Raw genomic sequence first — 23,343 nt, 5'->3', positions numbered from 1 at the left:
TGGGGGATGGCCATCTTGTGCGAGGGCATGATGGTCAATTTGCATATTACCTCTTTATTATATAGAATTCTGTAATTTTTTAAATTGAAGAGGTAAGTGTGCTTCTATGAAATGATAAAATATATTAAATCTTATTAATTCCATTTTTTGTCCTGGAGGTAATGACCTACTTTTTTAAATTTGCTCTTAGTTTTCTATGTGCCTATCCTTATTTCTTTCTATGCTAAGTCAGATTTACTTTAAATTCTCATTTTATAAGTGGTCAAATATATAAAATAATTGGCTGGTTTTATTTTTTCCCTTGGAGACCTCACTTTCAAAACTTTTGGGGGGTTTTTGTTCAAGTCTAAACTGTGGTTGCTCCTCAGCTTTTATCCTGTTGTTTCCCCTCCCCACTTCCTTTGGACTCTTCTTTCCTGAGATAACTGTCTAAGAGTGCAAATGCTAGGTCATATAGTGATTGTATGTTTTATTTATTTTTAAATTCTCACCTGATAATATGTTTTTATTGATTGAGAGAGAGAGAGAGAAGAGAGAGAGAGAAGAGAGAGAAACATCAATGTGAGAGAAACATCAATCTGTTGCCTTCTGCACTTGCCCTGACAGGGGATTGACCCTCAACATGGGTATGTGCCCTGACTGGGAATTGAACCCGCGCACTTTGGTATATGGGATGACACTCCAGCCAACTGAGCCACATTGGCCAGGGTTGGTGATTGTATGTTTAGTTTCTTCTTCCTTTACTTATATTCTATTTTGCTAGAGCAGTGATTTTCAACCCGTGTGCCATAATAATTTTTATACATTACCTGACTCTTTAGTCAGAGGCACTGACTTATCTTAGATTGTCAAATTAAAAAGTGACAACAGCCGCTTGGCAGGTGTGGTTCAGCAGTTGAGCATTGGACCCATGAACCAGGATATTCAGGTTTCGCTTCCTGGTCAGGGCACATGCCCAGGTTGCAGGCTTCATCCCCAGTGTGGTGCATGCAGGAGACAGCCAATTGATGATTCTCTATTGATGTTTCTCTCTCCCTCTCCCTTCCTCTCTCTGAAATCAATAAAAATATCTATTTTTAAAAATGACAACAGCCAACACAACAATAGCCGTTCTGTGTGAATGAATCAAAATTATATCTATCTTTTTTGTCAGATTAGCAAAAATTATAATATATTTTTTGGTATGCTGCAAAATTTTAGTAGTTTATGTGTGCCATGAGATGAAAAAGGTTGAAAATTGTTGTATTACAGCATAAAATTCTAGGTTGGAAATAATTTTACCTCAGAATTTTTAATGCAATGTCTTTCTAATTACTAAAAATGCTTACTTATTAGGGTCACCGAAGGAGGAACACATGAGGCCAAAAGGGGTAAAAAATTATGAATTTATTAGGTCATCTAGAAAACCCGATGGGCTGAGCCCCAAAATGGCACCAGCACCCATGGATGGGGAGTCAGAGGTTTTAAAGGACTCTAGGCGGGCTTTTTCTGGGCAGAGAATGCTCTGTGCAGGTCTGGAGGGGAAAGATAATGGTCTTAGCAAGTGGAATATGGTCTTAGTAAGTGAAATGTGGTCTCTGTGAAAGGGAATGTCCATTGTGAAATGGCCTGGAAATAAGTTCCGGGGGGAGGGGTATCGATCAATTAATTCAATCAAACCTAACAATCCAGCCTTTTTGTTTTATGGAATAGGGACAAAGGTCATATCTTCCGTAATTACTTACTGTTGAGGTGGAGCATCGAGATCACAGGAGGTTGGACTTTGATTGCAGTCAGCTGGAACACTGTATAGATTCCTCATGGTTGGAATGAGGGGTTGCAGCAGCGTGGTTTCCCCAAGAGGCTGGTTGATGAAGGCTCGAAAGCAGTCCTGAAGGAAAGATGAAAAATGGCACAGAATATATGGGCCAAAATCGAGGATGAAGTATAGGAATGTTAATGGTCCTATGAAGGGGAGTAGCCAGGTATACCAATTTATATTCTTTAGCCAGTAGTCCCATGAATTTGATTGACGTTCCCTGATCTTTGTCGCCCTCTCTGTTAGTTTTTGGGTGGCATCCCTGACTATGCCAGATCGATTGACATACTACTAAAAACAACTCTTCCTCTAGACCAGTGATGGCGAACCTATGACACGCGTGTCAGGGGTGACACGTGAACTCATTTTTTTGGTTGATTTTTCTTTGTTAAATGGCATTTAAATATGTAAAATAAACATAAAAATATAAATCTTTGTTTTACTATGGTTGCAAATATCCAAAAATTTCTCTATGTGACACGGCACCAGAGTTAAGTTAGGGTTTTTCAAAATGCTGACACGTCTAGCTCAAAAGTTTCGCCATCACTGATCTAGACAGTGGTTCTCAACCTTCTGGCCCTTTAAATACAGTTCCTCATGTTGTGACCCAACCATAAAATTATTTTCATTGCTACTTCATAACTGTAATTTTGCTACTGTTATGAATCATAATGTAAATATCTGATATGCAGGATGGTCTTAGGCGACCCCTGTGAAAGGGTCATTCGACCGCCAAAGGGGTCACGACCCACAGGTTGAAAACCACTGTTCTAGAAAGAGTCATAGACTCCCTTTTTCTGCTGTTATGAAGTCTAGTCCTCTTCTGTTCTAGAGGGTGACAGCAGCTAGCGAGTCTATCTGATCCTGAATCTGAACTAAATTTTTGGCAATAGCATCTAGGCTTTCTTGGAAGTCCTGAGACAAAATTTCAAGATACAATAGAGCAGTGGTTAGGTCGCCTATGCCAGTTCCAACCCCTGCTGTGATACCAAGGATTATTAGGAGAGGGATTATCTAGATTCCCTTTTTGTGTTGTATTTAGTGCATTACGGGGACAGGTCAAAACTGATTTTGGGGGGCTACATCTACACTGAGTGAGAAATAGACGAGAGTACAGGTTCCCGTCCAGTTGGTGGGGAGGCAGATGAATGTGTTTTCCCCAGAGAGGAAGAAGAATCCCTGATCATGGAGACAAGTTGAAAGGTGTAAGGAGAAGAGGTGGACTAAAGGTTATAAGGTTCCTTTTCCCAGTTCTGCACTCCAAATCGAGAGGGTAGTTTTCAAGGCGTTACCGATAAGGGGTGACAGATAAGTGGCTGAGATTCTATTGCAGTGAAAGTGGGCGTGAATGCTAGAATGGGCTGTTATCCAAGGGAAAAGAGAAAGGGAAGAAAAGTAGCAGTTGAATCCTTCAGCCTGGGTGGTTGGATAAGAAATAAAATGGACTGGATGTAGGAAATAACCATTGGCTTCGGGGAGACCTGGTAGTCAACTCGTTGGGACCAATGTCTGTTCAGTAGTTTTAGGTTAACTGTGGTGTTGCAAGCTGATGATGGGAGATGGCCTATTGTATATATTGCCCTGTGACCTTGTAAAGTATACAGGGGTGTGTAGAGTGATAGGACCTGTGACCTGGAGGGAGGAAGGAGCTACCTTAGTAAGAGATAGAATACAGGTATGGAAGAGAAGGGAGGCTTGATTTGCCTGGGCTATAGGATAATTACCTAGAAGGTTGTCTGCCTTTTTCTTTTCTTTTTTTAATATATTTTTATTGATTTCAGAGAGGAAGGGAGAGGGATAGAGAGATAGAAAGATCAATGATGAGAGAGAATCATTGATCAGCTGCCTCCTGAATGCCCCCTACTGGGGATCGAGCCCAAAACCAGGGCATGTGCCCTTGACCGGAATCAAACCCAGGACCCTTCAGTTTGCAGGCCAGCGTTCTATCCACTGAGCCAAAACAGCTAGGGCTGTGTCTGCCTTTTTGAGAAATATAGTTCCCTTTTCCTTTTTATAAGTGAGAGTGATTTTTGCCTGATTCCATCTATTAATTGGTATAGGGATGGTGGTATATGCTGGAGAGAAGAGAGAAAGGCAGAGCCAGCAATTCCTGGCTATGGTTGGATTGGTTTGGTTTAGGAGGGAATGGGTAAGGTTAAGTGTTCATTTGAGATGAGTGGAGGTGAGAAATTTCCTTACGGGAGTAGGGGAGGAGGGCTGGGATAGGATGAGAAGGAGAGCTAATTCCCACTTCCAGGGTTGGGATCGTCCCCAGGCGAGGAAAGGGTATGTTCTGGATCTAGAAAGAAGGAAATCTTGCCCCATGGGTAATTGAAGTCCCCTTGTAGAAGGGAATCCCATAGAAAGGTGAGAGTCCTGATGCAAAGGGATAGGGGACAGTAGCTAGGACCTGGATGGTTTGTATTAGGAGAGAAGGTGGGCTTGCAGGGAGGTCAGGGTTATTGGGGTCAGTGCACAGGGGGCACGTGCAGAGTTGCTCACTGATTCGTCCTCTTCTTCTTCTGGGATGCGGGTAAGGTGGAATCTGGTGGGCCTGATCTGATGACTGTGATACTTAGGGGACTCCAGCTCATGTGATGGTGGTGTTCCGGGGATGGGTTTTAATCTGGAAAGGTTGAACCATGGGGTGTGCCCCGATAGTGTAGCTGCAGTTGGGGTAGTTAGGAGTACCTGACAAGGGGCTTGCCATCGGGGCTGTAAATTATTTGATGGATGGATTTCCTTTAGGAGGACGCAGTCCCCTGGCTATAGAGGAGTAGGGGGATGTCTCCCGTAAAAGGTGGAGGAGCACCTGATCAGCATGTTCTCTCAGTAACTGTCAGATGAGATTTAAAACGGGGACATAGTCTCCTAGAGGGGTCTCTGTGGAAGGGAAGTTTCCTAATAAGAAGGGTCTTCCATACATGAGTTCAAAGGGACTAAGAAAGGAGGGTGCACAGGGGGTTGCCCTGATGCACATAAGGGCTAGAAGTAAGAGAGTAACCAAGGTTCTTCGATTTTGAGAGTTAATTTAGTTAGGTGAGACTTAATTAAGAAATTCACCTTTTCTACCTTGCCTGAAGATTGGGGCCGGTAAGGGTGTTAGTTCCACTGGATGTTCAGAGTGGAGGAGACCTGTTGAGTTATTTGAGATATGAAAGCAGGTCCATTATCTGATTGTAATGAGGTGGGTCGGATATAGTGGGGAATGGCTTCTACCCAGCCTGAGAAGGCATCTACGAGGGTTAAGAGATATTTGATTGAAGTCAATTTGTCAGTCTTGTCCAGGGATTTGGCCCCTCGCCTGATGAGTGGGGAAAAGAAGGAGGTTTAATCTAACCTGTCCTTGGGGAGATACGGAGCAACACGTAGAACAGGTTTTGGTGATATCTTGCAGTAGGGAGGCTAGGCTAGGACATTGCCGGGAGCCGGTCCATGCTTGCTGTTTCAAGGGACCTGGCATATATGGCATACTGTTCTTAATATGTTTGCTCACCTTCTTGGCACTATGTGTTTTAACCAAGGTCTCTGAGAAAGGTTGTTTCCCCAGGTAGGGATTTTCCCCTGAAACTAGGGAGGGAATAAAACCTCTTAACTAAGTGCCAGGTGGGTAATTAATCACTTTAACTATGAACAATCATGCTTAAGCTACATAATCTTTACTCCCTGGAATGGAGATAAGAAACGCCCTAACCTTTGTAATAGAGATTGATAGGATTGAATCAACTGGTATAAATACAGATGTAATAAGACAGCAAGACACAGAACTTAGAATATGGAACCAAGAGAGACGGAACCTAGGCACAGAACCTACACAGAACGTTCTCTAGAGACAGAAGAACTTCACTGGAGAGAACATGGCAAAAGTTCCTGGACAGAAACTGGCCTCAGAACCTAGAGACAGAACCTAGCGAGAGAACATGGCAAAAGATCCTGGACTGAACCTGACTACAGAAATTGGCAAGAGAACCTGACTAGAACCTGGTGACTGAACCTGGCTGGAGAACCTAGCAAGAGAACATGGCTACAGAACCTGGCTGGAGATCCTAAGCAGAACCTCTCTGGAGATCCAGACCAGAACTTGGCTGGACATCCTGGCTGGACATCCTGGCTAGGCTGCTGATCAACTGAACACTGTCTCTGTGTCCTTCCTTCTTCGCCTACTCCGTCCACACCTTTGGGGACCCCTGGACCTGCTGGGGTTGGACCCCGGCAGGACATGGCCCGTAAGATATCATGGGCCTGTCCCTGGGGAAGGATATATTTTCCCTGAAATTTTAACCATGGATCTTCCTGAGTGGCCCCAAGAGCTAATAGGGGCTGAAGTTCCTCTGGAGTGTATTTGGGTGTTAGATGGGGTATAGCTAAGAGTTGAGGAGATGGAGGCTTCCTCTGAGCTGCTGCCTTGGCCTCCTGGCCTGCTTTGTTATCTCCCTGTGTTATGGAATCATTCCTGACTCAGTGTCCTTTGTAGTGTATGACTCTTAAGAAGGCTAGAAAAGGGGAGAAAGGTTCCTAACTGCCAAGCAAGAAGACCTGTTCAGGCTTTCAATGATGTGTCAAGGACTGTGAATGAGTGGTGGAAATAAAGAAAGTCTAAGCTCAGATATAAGGATATAAACAACAGGAGAGAACCTGGGTGGGCTGCTTTAGCTTACTAGGAGGGAAGGGGTCCCTTCGGACGTCAGGGGTCATCAGATCCTGACTCACTGGACAAACTTTTTGCAAGTAACAAATAACCAGCTTAGCCAAAAAGTAAACAAATAGCATTTCTTAGGTTGACATTTCACAAATAACGAGATTAGCCAAAGAGTAAACAAATAGCATTTGTTGACATTTGTCAACACACTTTATTTTATTTTTTAATTAAATCTTTATTGTTCAGATTATTACATTTGTTCCTCTTTTTTCCCCCCATACCTCTCCTCCTCCCAGTTCCCACCCCACCCTCCGCCCTCACTCCCCACCCACTGTCCTCATCCATAGGTGCACGAGTTTTGTCCAGTCTCTTCCCGCATCTCCCACACCCCTTTCCCCCCCAAGAATAGTCAGTCCATTCCCTTTCTATGTCCCTGATTCTATTATAATCACCAGTTTATTCTGTTCATCAGATTATTTATTCACTTATTGATAGATGCATATTTGTTGTTCATAATTTGTATCTTTACCTTTCTCTTCTTCTTCCTCTTCTTAAAGGATACCTTTCAGCATTTCATATAATACTGGTTTGGTGGTGATGAACTCCTTTAGCTTTTCCTTATCTGTGAAGCTCTTTATCTGACCTTCAATTCTGAATGATAGCTTTGCTGGATAAAGTAATCTTGGTTGTAGGTTCTTGCTATTCATCACTTTGAATATTTCTTGCCACTCCCTTCTGGCCTGCAAAGTTTCTGTTGAGAAATCCGCTGACAGTCGTATGGGTATTCCCTTGTAGGTAACTGAGTTTCTTTCTCTTGCTGCTTTTAAGATTCTCTCTTTGTCTTTTGCTCTTGGCATTTTAATTATGATGTGTCTTGGTGTGGTCCTCTTTGGATTCCTTTTGTTTGGGGTTCTCTGCACTTCTTGGACCTGTAAGTCTATTTCTTTCACCAGGTGGGGGAAGTTTTCTGTCATTATTTCTTCGAATAGGTTTTCAATGTCTTGCTCTCTCTCATCTTCTGGCACCCCTATAATTCTGATGTTGGTACGCTTGAAGCTGTCCCAGAGGCTCCTTACACTATCTTCATATTTTCAGATTCTTTTCTCATTTTGCTTTTCCGGTTGGGTGTTTTTTGCTTCTTCACATTTCAAATCATTGACTTGATTCTTGCGCTCCTCTGGTCTGCTGTTGGGAGTCTGTATAGTATTCTTTATTTCAGTCAGTGTATGCTTAATTTCTAGTTGGTTCTTTATCACAACATCGAGGATCTCATTAGATTTCTTGAGGATCTCACTACATTTATCGGCAGTTTTTAGAAAATTATTGAAAGACCTTAAAAGTGTGATTTTGTGGTCTATATCTTCCATTTCTGACATTTGCGTCCTGTTTCTTTGTCTCCGCATTTTTTTATGTTTTCTTGGTGCACCCCCTAGTGGTCTTTGTGCGCAGTCTTGTTGTAGTTAAGCCTGTCACGCACAGAGCAGGGCCAATCAGGGGGTTGGGGCGCTGCCCCCTGTCACACTCAGGGCAGGGCCGATGGGGAGGTTATGGCTCTACCCCATCACACACAGAGCAGGGCCCGTGGGGTGGGGGTTGGGGCGCTGCCTTCTATCACCCACAGAGCAGGGCCGATCAGGGGGTTGGGGCGCTGCCCCCTGTCACACACAGAGCAGGGCCAATCAGAGGGTTGGGGCGCCGCACCCTGTCACACACAGAGCCGCAGGGCAATCAGGGGGTTTGGGCGCTGCCCCCTGTCACACTGATCCGGGTGCCGGGAGGCCTCTCGGCTCCGCTGATCCCGGTGCTGGGAGGCATATTACCCTTTTATTATATAGGATAGAGGCCTGGTGCACGGGTTGGGGCCGGCTGGTTTGCCCTGAAGGGTGTCCTGGATTAGGGTGGGGGTCCCCACTGGGGTGCCTGGCCAGCCTGGGTGAGGGGATGATGGCTGTTTGCAGCTGGTCACACACCCTTCAGGGTGGGGGTCCCCACTGGGGTGCCTGGCCAGTCTGGGTGAGGGGCTGAGGACTGTTTTCAGGCTGGCGAGTGACTGAAGCTCCCAACCGCTCCTTTTTTTCTTATTCTGGGCCAGCTTTAGCTTTGAGGTTTGTCTCCAGCTCTTAGGCCTCCGCTGCTGAAAGCAGGTTTCTGGCCTTTGTTTACCTTCTGTATTTGAAACAATGTTGCGATCCTGCTGGCTGAAGCCCCATGGACTAAAGCAGGTTTCTGGGGTTTTGTTTAGCTTCTATATTTGTAACATAGTTGCTTAGAGTTGCCACTCAGAGGCCTGCAGCGGCAGGCGGGGAACATTGGAGTCCTCCGTCACTGAAGCAAGCAGGCCTCATGTTCACTTTAAGCTGCCTGGCTGCCGGTCGCCATCTTGCCTGGCAGTTAATTTGCATATTGCCCTGATTAGCCAATGGGAAGGGTAGCAGTCGTATGCTAATTACCATGTTTCTCTTTTAGTATATAGGATTATTTTTTACTAGAGGTCTGGTGCACGAATTCGTGCACCAGAGGGGTCCCTCAGCCTGGCTTCCCGGTTCGGCCGAAACTGGCTCTCTGACATCCCCCAAGGGGTCCCGGATTGCGAGAGGGCACAGCCCAAGCCAGGGGACCTGTGCACGATCAGGGCCAGGGAGGGATGCAGGAGGTTGGCCAGCCAGGAAGGGATTGCAGGAAGGCTTCAAGGTGTGTCCAGCCTGTCTCGCTCAATCCCGATCAGCCAGACTCCAGCAGCAAGCTAACCTACTGGTCAGAGTGTCTGCCTCCTGGTAGTCAGTGCACGTCATAGTGAGTGGTTGAGCGGCCTTAGCATATCATTAGCATATTACACTTTGGTTGAATGGACGATGGAACGACTGGACACTTAGCATATTAGGCTTTTATTATATAGAATTTTAGAGAGAGAGAGGGGAAGGGAGAGGGATAGAGAGATAGAAACATGGCTGAGGGAGGAACACCCCCCAGTGAGGACTGAGCCCACAACCCTGGCTTGTGCCCCAAACAGGAATTGGACTGTGACCTCTTGGTTCCTAGGTTAATGCTCAAACACGGAGCCACAACTGAAGGGGCTCCTTTTTATTTTAATGAGGCTGCTGGAGGGACTGGCGTCAAGCATGTTATCAACCTACCTTGTTAAACTGGAACTTAAGAGATTTATTTTGAAAATCTTTTTGGAAATGAGTAGTAGAAAATTTTATTTTCAGCTAGATTTTTTTGGTGTTGTACCTCTACTTCTCTTTTTTGAATGGAAATATTTCTATAGTACTTACTTATTATTAAAATATTAAATGATATGGAATTATATAGACTAGATCATGAAAAGCTCAATATACCTGCCCTCGACAGTAACTGACACCCACCTTAGCACTGCCAGGCTTTGTACGTACACATACATACTACCCCCACTTTTTTTTTTCTTTATTTTGCTTGTTTATTTCATTTTCTTCAGGTCTCCAGGAAACCTAGAGAAGAACCGCTATGGGGATGTACCCTGCCTGGACCAAACAAGAGTAAAACTGATAAAACGAAGTGGCCACACTCAGGTAGACAGATAAATTCCATCTTTTCAGGAGTACTGAGGGAAATTTAAGTCTCTTACAAAGTGAAGCTTACTAATACTATAGTTGAAAGAACATGGATTCTAAGTCAGAAAGATACTGTTTGAGTTTTAATATTGCTACATACTGGTCTATTGTTACCACAGACAAGTCCCTATATGTCCATCTCATAGTAGTAAGTGGAGATTAAATGACATACTTTATGTAAATACTGATAGTACAAGGTCTGATATATTGTAGGTGCCTGATAAATGTTCAATTATTGCCCTGGCTGGTTGTGGCTAAGGTGGTTGAGCATCATCCCATGCACTAGGAGGTCACTGGTTCGATTCCTGGTCAGGGCACATGCCTGGGTTGTTGGCTCGATCCCCATTGTGGGGTGTGCAAGAGGCAGCTGATCGATGTTTCTCTTTCATCAATGTTTCTATCTCTCTCTCTCTCTCCCTCTCCCTTCCTCTCTCTTAAATCAATAGATATATATTTTTTAATCACATATAATGCATTAGTAGAGATATTTAGTGAAAATGTTCAAACATTTAACATCAGTGTTTTGTCCTCATTTGGATCTACTTTTTGAGTTAATATAACAGTTTTCTAGAGCACATCATTTTTATTTCCTTTTAAGTAAATGATGATGTCACTGGAAAGCTTATTCTAAACTAGAAAAATCTATTAGCTTAACATTAGCACAGTTTTTTTTTCATTCATCCTTACCTCATGCATTGTCTATAGCATAATCATTCACTTACTCCTTTTTCTAAAAAATATTTTTGTTGATTTCAGAGAGGAAGGGAGAGGGAGAGAAACATAGGAACATCAATGATGACAGGGAATCATTGATCGACTTCCTCCTGCGTGCCCCCTACTGGGGATTGAGCCTGAAATCTGGGCATGTGCCCTGACCAGGAACCCAAGTATGACCTCTTGGTTCATAAGTCGATGCTCAACCACTGAGCCACACTGGCTGGGCCACTTACTCCTTTTTAAAGTCCTCCTTAATATCATTTGTTTACAGCAACATTCAGCACTTACAATTTTGAGGTCAATGACTAAAAAAGTATTACATTTTTTTCTTTTCCCTTCTTTTATACCAGTTTTGTCTGGTGGCTTCTATACACATTTAAAAAAAAAAAAAAAGCATTGGTTGAGGTTTCAAGTAAAGGAATTTAAATAGTACCCTTAACTTTAACATGACACACATTATAGGGAATTGTTATATCCCTTCTTTTTCTAGGGGAAAAGTTTTTGGAAAATCATTGCCTTGTATGTAGTGCATGGATATTGTAACCTTAATGTTTTAAGCACATAAACTAAATTCCAGTCTAGGACCCTTACAGAAGGTTTTCTTGCAGGAGCATTAGGTAAGAACCTGGCTGACTGAGGGCAAATTCATCAGTATTGTTGAGATTATCACAGTATATGCTATGAACAAGCAGAATATAAGGGCTAAGTTGTGGCTCTGGAGTCAGAGATAGCTATATTTATGTCTTATTGAGTGCTCTGTCTCCAATATTTAGAACAGTGCCTGGTACATACCAGACGTTCCGTAAATTATTTGTGAAGGAATGAGTGAATCTCAGTGTATCATAAGACTATTCTAGTTATCCTGTAATTAATTTGAAGATCATCACTTGAGTTATAATCCCTTTCATTACTATAAACAATGACAGAGGCTTTATTTCCACAGTAAATGGAGGAGTCAGGTGAATTGTTCACCAGATTTGCTCCTGAAATTGTAAAGCTATTAGTCATAGTTTCTATTGAATAATCAGGTAATAATGGAGCCTGGGTATGAGTCCCATGCTGCTGATGTGATAGCTTTGAGGTATATGAGGTATAGCTTTCTTCCTTTTTCAGTCACACTTTGCCTTTTATGTGTGGCAGCATTGACAGGATGTCCTGCTCAGGTGCTTGGCTTGCCTCCTTTTTGGTTCTGAGCTATAGCCCTGCAAGTGTTACTGGATTCCTTTACTTCTTTTTTTTCTTTTTAATAACAGCTTTCTTGGTATATAATTGACATACCATACAATTTATCCATTTAAAGTGTATAATTTAATAGTTTATTTTTTTGTTTTTATTTTTTTATTATTTTATTTTTCATTGATTTTTTTTTTTATTAAATCTTTATTGTTCAGATTATTACACTTGTTCCTCTTTTTTCCCCTCTCATAGTTCTCCTCCACCCGGTTCCCACCCCCTTCCCCCCCCCCCCCCCACACTGTCCTCATTCATAGGTGTACGATTTTTGTCCAGTGTCTTCCCGTATCCCCCACACCCCTTTCCCCCCTGAGAATAGTCAGTCCACTCCCTTTCTATGCCTCTGATTCTGTTATATTCACCAGTTTATTCTGTTCATCAGATTATTTATTCACTTGATTTTTAGATTCACTTGTTGATAGATGTGTATTTGTTGTTCCTAATTTGTATCTTTACCTTTTTCTTCCTCTTCCTCTTCTTAAAGGATACCTTTCAGCATTTCATATAATACTGGTTTGGTGGTGATGAACTCCTTTAGCTTTTTCTTATCTGTGAAGCTCTTTATCTGACCTTCAATTCTGAATGATAGCTTTGCTGGATAAAGTAATCTTGGTTGTAGGTTCTTGTTATTCATCACTTTGAATATTTCTTGCCACTCCCTTCTGGCCTGCAAAGTTTCTGTTGAGAAATCAGCTGACAGTCGTATGGGTACTCCCTTGTATGTAACTGAGTTTTTTTCTCTTGCTGCTTTTAAGATTCTCTCTTTGTCTTTTGCTCTTGGCATTTTTTTTTTTTTTTTTTTTTTTATCTTTTTTTATTTTTTTTTTTTTTTTTAATTAAATCTTTATTGTTCAGATTATTACATTTGTTCCTCTTTTTTTTCCCCCCCATAACTCCCCTCCTCCCAGTTCCTGCCCCACCCTCCGCCCTCACTCCCCACCCACTGTCCTCATCCATAGGTGCACGATTTTTGTCCAGTCTCTTCCCGCATCTCCCACACCCCTTTCCCCCCCAGGAATAGTCAGTCCATTCCCTTTCTATGTCCCTGATTCTATTATAATCAACAGTTCATTCTGTTCATCAGATTATTTATTCACTTGATTCTTAGATTCACTTGTTGATAGATGTGTATTTGTTGTTCCTAATTTGTATCTTTACCTTTTTCTTCCTCTTCCTCTTCTTAAAGGATACCTTTCAGCATTTCATATAATACTGGTTTGGTGGTGATGAACTCCTTTAGCTTTTTCTTATCTGTGAAGCTCTTTATCTGACCTTCAATTCTGAATGATAGCTTTGCTGGATAAAGTAATCTTGGTTGTAGGTTCTTGCTATTCATCACTTTGAATATTTCTTGCCACTCCCTTCTGGCCTGCAAAGTTTCTGTTGAGAAATCAGCTGACAGTCGTATGGGTACTCCCTTGTATGTAACTGAGTTTTTTTCTCTTGCTGCTTTTAAGATTCTCTCTTTGTCTTTTGCTCTTGGCATTTTAATTCTGATTTGCATTTTTTATGCTTCCCTGTGTTGATAGAGTGGCTTTCTTTGCTAGGTGTCCTATAGGGCCCAGTGGCTCAGCCTCCCCAATTATCTGAGGTGGACACTCTTATTGCACCCCTTTGTGGGCTGTGTGCACAGTCTTGTTGTAGTTAAGCCTTGATTGTTGTAGGTATCACTGGGAGGAATTGACCTCCAGGCCAATTGGCTGTGAGAATCAGCTGTGTCTGCAGTGGGAGAACTTCTATGCTGGAGACACCCTTCTGGGGCAAGACTTGCTTCAGTGGGGCTTTGGTGCTCACTGAGTCTGCCCCCTGAGTGTGTCCCTTATGGATCTGAGGAGTTGTAATCTGGATGGTCCCACTCTGACCACTGGGTATACTGGCTCTTGGATCTCTAAGGAGATGCTAATTTAGCCTCTGCCTGAGGCTACCCAGCAGGAGCTATGGAGAGATCTGCAGATTGCAGATTCCTCTTCTTTGTTTGGGGTTTGGAGGTGCCTAGATGAGGCCCAGCTATGAAGCAATGCAAGCTGCTGTGGGGCCTTGGGCCTTCTTTTGGATGTTCTGGGTATCTCTGACCCAGCTGCAGCTTGTTAGGTAATTTTAGATTGCAAAGGGCCAGACCCTTCATATGCAAAAGCCTCTGAGCACAGCTAGGGTGGGGCAGGGTCTCAGGGAATCAACAGGGCGGAGCAAACAGCTATGGCTGCTCCTCAGTCCTGCCCTAAGAGGCCCCACTTCTCAGTGTCCCGGTAATTGCTGCAAGCACCTCTGAGAGAAAGCCGCCCTCAAGTTCCGACCGATGCCAGACAGTCCAGTTTCTCCCCGTATGAGTCTGGGTCCCCAAAGACTCAGAACTGGAACTGGAGTTCAGAGCAGTCGGGAGCTTGAGACACCCTCTCAATTGAAAAAGACAACTGCGTCCTCAGTTGCCAGCCCTTTCCATGTGTGCCTCCGTACCTCTGTACTTTACTTCCTCACCTCCTCTGAGTCTCAGTGTGCTTTTCTCTTTCCTTCTAGTTCTAGAATTTCCACTCAGCCAGCCTTCCTGTGTTTCTGGATGATGTCTGTTTTGTCTTTTAGTTGTATATTTGTTTTTGTTTCTTTGTTTGTTTGTTTGTTTTAATTTTTGTCACAGAAAATTTTTATTTTCAGTTCAAAAGGAAAGAAGTTACAAAAGTAAAAAGTGACTGTCTCTTGGCATTAGTTGCTTGAAGTATGATTTTTTTTCCTTTTTTTTTTTTAATTAAATCTTTATTGTTCAGATTATTACATTTGTTCCTCTTTTTTCCCCCCCATAACTCCCCTCCGCCCAGTTCCCGCCCCACCCTCCGCCCTCACTCCCCACTCACTGTCCTCATCCATAGGTGCACGATTTTTGTCCAGTCTCTTCCCGCATCTCCCACACCCCTTCCCCCCCCAAGAATAGTCAGTCCATTCCCTTTCTATGTCCCTGATTCTATTATAATCAACAGTTCATTCTGTTCATCAGATTATTTATTCACTTGATTCTTAGATTCACTTGTTGATAGATGCATATTTGTTGTTCATAATTTGTATCTTTACCTTTTTCTTCCTCTTCCTCTTCTTAAAGGATACCTTTCAGCATTTCATATAATCCTGGTTTGGTGGTGATGAACTCCTTTAGCTTTTCCTTATCTGTGAAGCTCTTTATCTGACCTTCAATTCTGAATGATAGCTTTGCTGGATAAAGTAATCTTGGTTGTAGGTTCTTGCTATTCATCACTTTGAATATTTCTTGCCACTCCCTTCTGGCCTGCAAAGTTTCTGTTGAGAAATCAGCTGATAGTCGTATGGGTATTCCCTTGTAGGTAACTGAGTTTCTTTCTCTTGCTGTTTTTAAGATTCTCTCTTTATCTTTTGCTCTTGGCATTTTAATTATGATGTGTCTTGGTGTGGTCCTCTTTGGATTCCTTTTGTTTGGGGTTCTCCGCGCTTCTTGGACCTGTAAGTCTATTTCTTTCACCAGGTGGGGGAAGTTTTCTGTCATTATTTCTTCAAATAGGTTTTCAATATCTTGCTTTCTCTCATCTTCTGGCACCCCTATAATTCTGATGTTGGTACACTTGAAGCTGTCCCAGAGGCTCCTTACACTATCTTCGCATTTTTGGATTCTTTTCTCATTTTGCTTTTCCAGTTGGGTGTTTTTTGCTTCTTCACATTTCAAATCATTGACTTGATTCTTGCGCTCCTCTGGTCTGCTGTCGGGAGTCTGTATAATATTCGTTATTTCAGTCCATGTATGCTTAATTTCTAGTTGGTTCCCCAATATAACATCGAGGGTCTCATTAGTTTTCTTGTAGATCTCATTAAGTTTATCGGCGGCTTCTAGACAGTTCTTGAGAGACCTTAAAAGTGTGGTTCTGAACTCTATATCTTCCATTGACAATTTTGTCCTGTTTCTTTGTCTCCGCATTTTGTTATGCTTCCTTGGTGCACCCCCTAGTGGTCTTTGTGCGCAGTCTTATAGTTAAACCTTGATTGTTGGAGCTAATACCAGGGAGGGTTTGACCTCTAGGCCAAGTGGCTATGAGAATCAGCTGTGTCTGCAGTGAGAGAACTTCTGTCCTCTAGGGAGGTGCTAATCTGGCGTTTGCCTGAGGCTATCCGGCAAATGCCTGTGTGCAGGGCTTGGGCGGGGCGGGTCGCACAGGATCAACAGGGTGGGCCGGAGAGAGCAGTTATGGCGGCTCTCTGTCCTGTCCCCAGGGGCTCTGCCTCTCTGAGTCCCAGCACCCGCTGCAAACCTCGGAGAGAAAGCTGCACTCGCTCTGACCGAAGCCAGACAGTCCCGCTTCTCCCGTTTGAGTCTGGGTCCCTAAAGACTCGCCTGTATCTGGAGCTCAGAGTCTGCGACTCCCTCCCGATTGAAAACGCCAACCGCGCCCTCCGCCGCCAGCCCGCTCCGCGCACTCCGCACTTCAGAATTTGACTTCAGCACTGCGCCTCCTCTGAGTGTCCATATGCGTTTCTCTTTCCTCCTAGTTGTAGGACTTCCACTCAGCCAGCGTTCCTGTGGTTCTGGGTGATGTCCGTTCAGTTTTTTAGTTTCACTTTTGAAGTAGTTGTTCAAGGCAGCAAACTCCGGCATTAACCTATGCCGCCATCTTGGTTCTCTAGTTGTATATTTGAAGTGATTGTGCGAGGCAGCAATTTCCAATGTTTACCTATGCTTCCATCTTGGTTTCTTCTTTCTAATTCAATAGTTTTAAAAAATGTATTCACAGAATTGTGCAGCCAATACCACAATCAACTTTTTTAAAAAATATATATAGATATATTTTTTTTTATTGATTTTTTACAGAGAGGAAGGGAGAAAAATAGAGAGTTAGAAACATCAATGAGAGAGAAACATCGATCAGCTGCCTGCTACACACGCTCTACTGGGGATGTGCCCGCAACCAAGGTACATGCCCTTGAGCAGAATCGAACCTGGGACCCTTGAGTCTGCAGGCTGATGCTCTATCCACTAAGCCAAACTGGTTAGGGCCACAATCAACTTTTTAATCACCTGAAAAAGAAACTCCATTTTTCTAAGTAGAATTGTGAGGAACTGCCAGACTCTTTTCCAAAGTGACTACAACATTTTACATTACTACTAGCAAAGAATGAGGGTCTTAATTTCTCCACATTTTTGCCAACATTTATTATCTCTTACCTATATTCATCTTAGTGGGTGTGAAATGGTATTTCATTATGATTTTAACTTGTACATCTTCTTAGGAGAAATAGTTATTCTGCCCATTTTAAAGTTGGGTTGTCTTTGCCCTGGCGATGTGGCTCCATTGGTTGTAGTGTCATCCTGTGCACTTGATGGTAGCAGGTTTGGGGTTTCATCCCTGTTTGGGGCATGTTCAGGAAGCAACTGATAGATGTGTCTCTCTCATGTCGATATTTCTCTCTCTCTCTTCCTGTCTCCCTCTCTAAAATCAATTTTAAAAAATTAAAATAAAATTGGGTTGTCTTTTTACTATTGATTTGTGAGAATTCTTTTTTTTTTTGCATGTTTTCTTTTCTTTTTTTTTTTTAATATATTTTTTTATTGATTAAAATATTACATATGTGTCCTTGTCCCCACGTTACCCTCTACCCCCACCCCCCACCCCACTCATGCCCTCACCCCCCCGTTGTCCATGTCCATTGATTAGGCCTATATGCTTGCATATAAGTCCTTTGGTTGATCTTTCCCCCTTACCCCCACCCTCCCCTACCTTCCCTCCGAGTCCCGACAGTCCAATCAATGCCTCTCCGTCTCTGGATCAGTCCTTGTTCATCAGCTTATGTTGTTCATTATATTCCACAAATGAGTGAGATCCTGTGGTATTTATCCGCTCTCAAGTTCCATCCATGCTGTGGCAAATGGTACGAGTTCCTTTTTCTTCTTCCTCTTCTTAAAGAATACCTTTCAGCATTTCATATAATGCTGGTTTGGTGGTGATGAACTCCTTTAGCTTTTTCTTATCCGTGAAGCTCTTTATCTGACCTTCTATTCTGAATGATAGCTTTGCTGGATAAAGTAATCTTGGTTGCAGGTTCTTGCTATTCATCACTTTGAATATTTCTTGCCAGTCTCTTCTGGCCTGCATGGTTTCTGTTGAGAAATCAGCTGACAGTCGTATGGGTACTCCCTTGTAGGTAACTGACTGTCTTTCTCTTGCTGCTTTTAAGATTCTCTCTTTATCTTTTGCTCTTGGCATTTTAATTATGATGTGTCTTGGTGTGGTCCTCCTTGGATTCCTTTTGTTTGGGGTTCTCTGCGCTTCCTGGACTTGTAAGTCCATTTCTTTCACCAGGTAGGGGAAGTTTTCTGTCATTATTTCTTCAAAAAGGTTTTCAATATCTTGCCCTCTCTCTCCTTCTGGTACCCCTATAATTCTGATGTTGGTACGCTTGAAGTTGTCCCAGAGGTTCCTTACACTATCTTCATATTTTTGGAATCTCTTTTCTTTTTTCTTTTTCGGTTGGGTATTTTTTGTTTCTTTGTATTTCAAATCTTTGACTTGATTCTTGGGATCCTCTTTTCTGCTGCTGGATCTCTGTAAATTATTCTTTATTTCAGTCAGTGTATGCTTAATTTCTAGTTGGTCCTTTTTCATGTCCTCCATGGTCTCCCTATACTTATTGAGGGATTCATTAAATTTATCGGCGGTTTCCATAAAATTCTTGAAAAACCTTATAACCGTGGCCTTAAACTCTATATCCAATCGTTTGCTTTCCTCCATTTCTGCCATTTGTGACCTGTTTCTTTGTCTCCGCATTTTGGCAGCTTCCCTGTGTTGATAGAGTGGCCCTGTGCGCCAGGTAACCTGTAGGGCCCAGTAGCTCAGCCTCCCCAGTTACCTGGGGTGGACACTCTTGGTGCACTCTTGGTGCCTTGGTTGTTGTAGAATCACTGGGAGGAATTGACCTCCAGGCCAATTGGCTGTGAGAATCAGCTGTGTCTAAAGTGGGAGACCTTCTGTGCTGAAGACACCCTTCTGGGGCAAGACTTGCTTCAGTGGGGCTTTGGTGCTCACTGAGTCTGCTCCCTGAGTGCGTCCCTTATGGATCTCGAGAATTCTTTATATATTCTAGGTGTAAATCTCTTTTCAAATATATGCAGTCTGTGGGATTTTTTTGTTGTTGTTATTTTGTTTTCACTTTCTTGATGGTATCATTTGAAGCACAAAAGTTTTCAATTTTAATGCAGTTGAATTTATCTGTTTTTTCTTTTGTTGCTTATGATTTTTAAAATATAGATATTTATTGTTTTGGAGAGAAAGGGAGAGGGACAGAGCGATAGAAACATCAATGATGAGTGAAAATCATTGATCAGCTGCCTCCTGCACGTGCCCTACTGGGGATCGAGCCTGCAACCTGGGCATGTGCTTGGTTCATAGGTCGACGCTCAACCACTGCTGGCCAGGCTGCTGCTTGTGATTTTATGTGTCATATCTAAGAGGGCTATGTCTAACCTAATGTCAAAAAGATTTAATCCTATAGTTTGTTCTAGGACAGTGGTTCTCAACCTTCCTAATGCCGTGATCCTTTAATACAGTTCCTCATGTTGTGGTGACTCCCAGTTTCATTGTTACAAATTGAACATAATTAAAGCATAGTGATTAATCACAAAAACAATATGTAATTATATATGTATTTTCCGATGGTCTTAGGCAACCCCTGTGAAAGAGTCATTCGACCCCCAAAGGGGTCGTGACCCACAGGTTGAGAACTGCTGTTCTAGGACTTTTATAGTTTTAGCTATAAAATGGGTCTGTGATCCATTTTGAGTTAGTTTTTGTGTATGGTGTGAGGAAGGATTCAGCTTGGTTTTTTTCTTTTTCTGCATGTAGATATCCAGTTGTTCCAGCAATATTTGTGGAAGTGAGGTTCTGAATTGAATTGGCCTTTTTGCTTCTCTCTTTTTTTTTTTTTTTTTCCTGACAAGAAGAGAATAGCCATACCCTCGGTTTTATTTACCTACTAGTACATTATTTTCCCACCCAAATGGTATATTCCACACAGCTGCAATGATGTTTCCTTTTTATCATTAGACAGATTACATCAATGCCAGTTTCATGGATGGCTATAAGCAGAAGAATGCTTACATTGGTACACAAGGTAAGTTAGTCCACCCCTCACAAATTGGTTTTGAGTCATCTACCTGTGATTCTTTGCACCAGATGATAGCGTAATTTTTAAAGGAATGGTTACTTTCTGTAATGTTGTGGCCACTAGATCTTGGTTTTTCATTAAGATTGGGGGTTATTGAAGAAGGCAGATAAGAGGTGCAGAATTTATACATATCTGCCTGGAAACTCATTGCATAGAGATTAATCGGAAATTGAAGATGAAAATCACTCATAACCCTGAGACCCATAGATAATGTTAACATTTTTCAGCATCTCCTTCTAAACCTTTTTCTATGCATATAAATAGGTATAGACATATAAAATATCTAACAAAATGGACTCTTTTTATACATTATCTCTTTTTTCACTTGATATCATGTGCACACCTTTCCAGAGCAGAAGATACAGATCTTATATTACCGTATGGATTGTTTAAATTAGGGATATGCAATACTTTAATCCTCTTTTGTTAGACATTTAGTTTGTTTTCAAGACTTCACAGTGTCCACTTCTGCACAGCAGAAATTCTAGTGTCATACAATGTTGGTGCTTGCTAAAAAGGTTAGCAAAAATGGTAGTGAAACCAGAAAACTTCCAGGATAAAATCAACCCTTGTGTTTCCCTGAAACCAGAAGAGGAAAAAGCACTAGGAAAGTACAAGGAACTACCCTGAGTTGTTACTTCTTTGATTGAAAGGGAGTTGTTGGCCCACAAGTATCTTCAAAGTTCCCTCTGAATGCCCATCTCGTGCAGGTTGTAAGACAGAAGGATAACTTGATGGCATGGCCCTTGCCCTTAGCACCATGTTTGCTGAGATGTGATTAATTCTCACAAAGTAAAATGACTGGTGTGAGACCATATACGTTAAATGGTTAAGCTGTTTTGATCTAGCTGTGCCATCAATATCTGAGACAAGAGGAAGTCCTGCAAGGAGTGTGGTGGTCAGAGAAAGCTGCAAGGGAGAGGCAGCACTTGAAAATGGGTGGAAAGTGAACAGCCTTGGAGATGAGAGAGATGGCTTGAGCATGGGAATAGAGGCAGAAGTGAGCATAATGTGTCTATACTGTGATGAAGCAATTTTTTAGAAAGATTAAACGGGCAGGAGTATCCAGAATAGATTGGAAGAGAGAGTCCTGTTCAGGAAAGTAAACCAAGATGGAAGTACAGTAACTCAGACAAAAGATTATATGGTTGGTCCTCATAGCAGTGAAATTGAGTAGAGAGATCAGGATGGGGACAAAAACCAAAAACAATTCAAAGGCAAAAAATCTCAAGGATTTGGTAGATAAAAGAAAGTGGGGTGCCAAAACCGGTTTGGCTCAGTGGATAGAGCGTCAGCCTGCGGACTGAAAGGTCCCAGGTTCGATTCCGGTCAAGGGCATGTACCTGGGTTGCGGGCACATCTTCAGTAGGAGATGTGCAGGAGGCAGCTGATCAATGTTTCTCTCTCATCGATGTTTCTGACTCTCTATCTCTCTCCCTTCCTCTCTGTAAAAAATCAATAAAATATATTTAAAAAGAAAAAAAAAAGAAAGTGGGTAAAGGCCCTGGCCAAAATGGGTAGCACAGTTAGTTAGAGTGTCACCCCAATATGCCAACATTGTAGATTTGATCCCCCGCCAGCGCACATACAAGACTCAACCAATGAATGCATAAATAAGCAGAATAACAAATCATTGTGTTCCCCCGCCCCCCCTCTCTCTTTCTCTCTTCCCCTTCACCCCACCCCCCACCCCCGCAAATCAATACATTTTTAAAGAACAATTTTGGGAAAAATGGGTCAGAATTGACTTCAACTTTTTAAGACTGGGTGATTGAAGAATGCCAGTACTGTAAATAGAGATGGGAAAGTGTAGAGAGAAAGCTAGTTTTGAAGGAGGAAGCTGAATTGCAAATATGTTGAGTCTGAGGAGATGGTGGGACATGGAAGGGGACAGTTCACTTGGCAACTGGTGATTGATTATAAGGCTTAGATTAAATAAAACAGCTACAGCCTTGTTGTACACAGTTGACACTGTCAGTCTGGATATGATAGTTGAAGCCCTGGTCATAAGACTCTGAGAAGGTCAGTAACAGTGCTTCTCAGACTGTAACCTACCTGGGGACCTTGTTAACATTCAGATGTGCGTTAACACACTCATACCTTGTCTTCTCCTTTCATTCCAGGCCCTTTGGAGAACACTTACCGTGATTTTTGGCTCATGGTATGGGAGCAAAAAGTTTTGGTGATTGTCATGACCACTCGGTAAGTTTATCACTTTTCTTCCCACTGCTCTCTGGCCCCTCTCCCCACCCCTGCCTCCCCAAGCATCATGGGTGATTGCAAAGAGGCATTTAGCTTTTAAACACAATGAGGATTACGAAAGCCATGGCCAAGAGTTTGAGATGTCATAGCTTTTTTTTTCTTTTTTCTTTTTTTTTAGCTGATCCAAAGTTAACAGTCAGGGTACGGTGGAGATTGATAGATCTAACTTGTCAAAGTTTTAATCCATGGCTCTATTGACCCTGTGCCAGTTACAGCCTATCCTGGTCTTATCCACTAAAGGAAGTTTAGGAAACATGGGACAATTCACTTTGAATACTTCCAAAGGGCACCTGTATAAAAAAATAATATGAAGGGCAGTGACTGTCACTCCATTTAAATTATACTTAAAAAGTCAGACAGTGACATGCGAAGTGTGGTGTCTGAATTGCCGGTTCCCCTTTGCTCTCCCTTCCCCTGCTACTTTGACAATTTTCTGCTCATGTAGGCAGGAAGCTCTTGATGAAAATAGTGTTTTTGAAATTTTGGTGTACACATCTGCCAAAACTTTAGGAATTACTATTTCATTAGTATTACTATTATCATTATGATAATTATAACCTATTTCAGATGAGGAGAAAAAATTAATGAGAATGTTAGCTCATTTTGCTTTCTCATGGTACTGTTACAACCACCTTTGATTTGGAGAGGAGGTTGTGGAAGAAGTATAACCTTGGAGTAATTTGGAGCCACTGAAGTGTAATGAGGTGGACTTTAGGCCTTTACACAAACCTCAGGGCCGGCATCTTAGGAGCTGTGCCTTTCCTACTCTTCTATCACTCAAGGGCCCTCATTGGGGAAGAAAATGAACAGTGGCTGAGATACAAGGCAGAGAGTTCAATCTGGCCCACCACATTTTATCTACTGTCTTTCTTTGTCCACCCGGTATTTATCCCAGATATATGAGGAGTACCCAGAGGAAAGGGGCCAAATGATAT

The 23,343-nt window shown here is 42.4% G+C and overlaps 1 protein-coding gene across 3 annotated transcripts in view; it reads left to right on the top strand.

Moving 5' to 3' along the window:
* PTPN9 (protein tyrosine phosphatase non-receptor type 9) overlaps positions 1–23,343 on the top strand; it is a 191,501-nt gene that overhangs the window by 165,609 nt on the left and 2,549 nt on the right. For 2 of the 3 annotated variants that reach the window (XM_036349563.1, XM_036349553.1), the window contains 3 exons: positions 9,892–9,985; positions 20,026–20,092; positions 22,270–22,348. In XM_036349563.1, the coding sequence (XP_036205456.1) occupies positions 9,892–9,985; positions 20,026–20,092; positions 22,270–22,348 (240 nt within the window). The remainder of the gene's footprint in view (positions 1–9,891; positions 9,986–20,025; positions 20,093–22,269; positions 22,349–23,343) is intronic. The other variant, XM_036349572.1, reaches the window with a different exon arrangement.

This window comes from Myotis myotis, unplaced genomic scaffold, assembly GCF_014108235.1.
Source record: "Myotis myotis isolate mMyoMyo1 unplaced genomic scaffold, mMyoMyo1.p scaffold_m19_p_1, whole genome shotgun sequence".
NCBI lineage: Eukaryota > Metazoa > Chordata > Mammalia > Chiroptera > Vespertilionidae > Myotis > Myotis myotis.
This window is presented reverse-complemented; position numbering and strand designations above follow the sequence as displayed.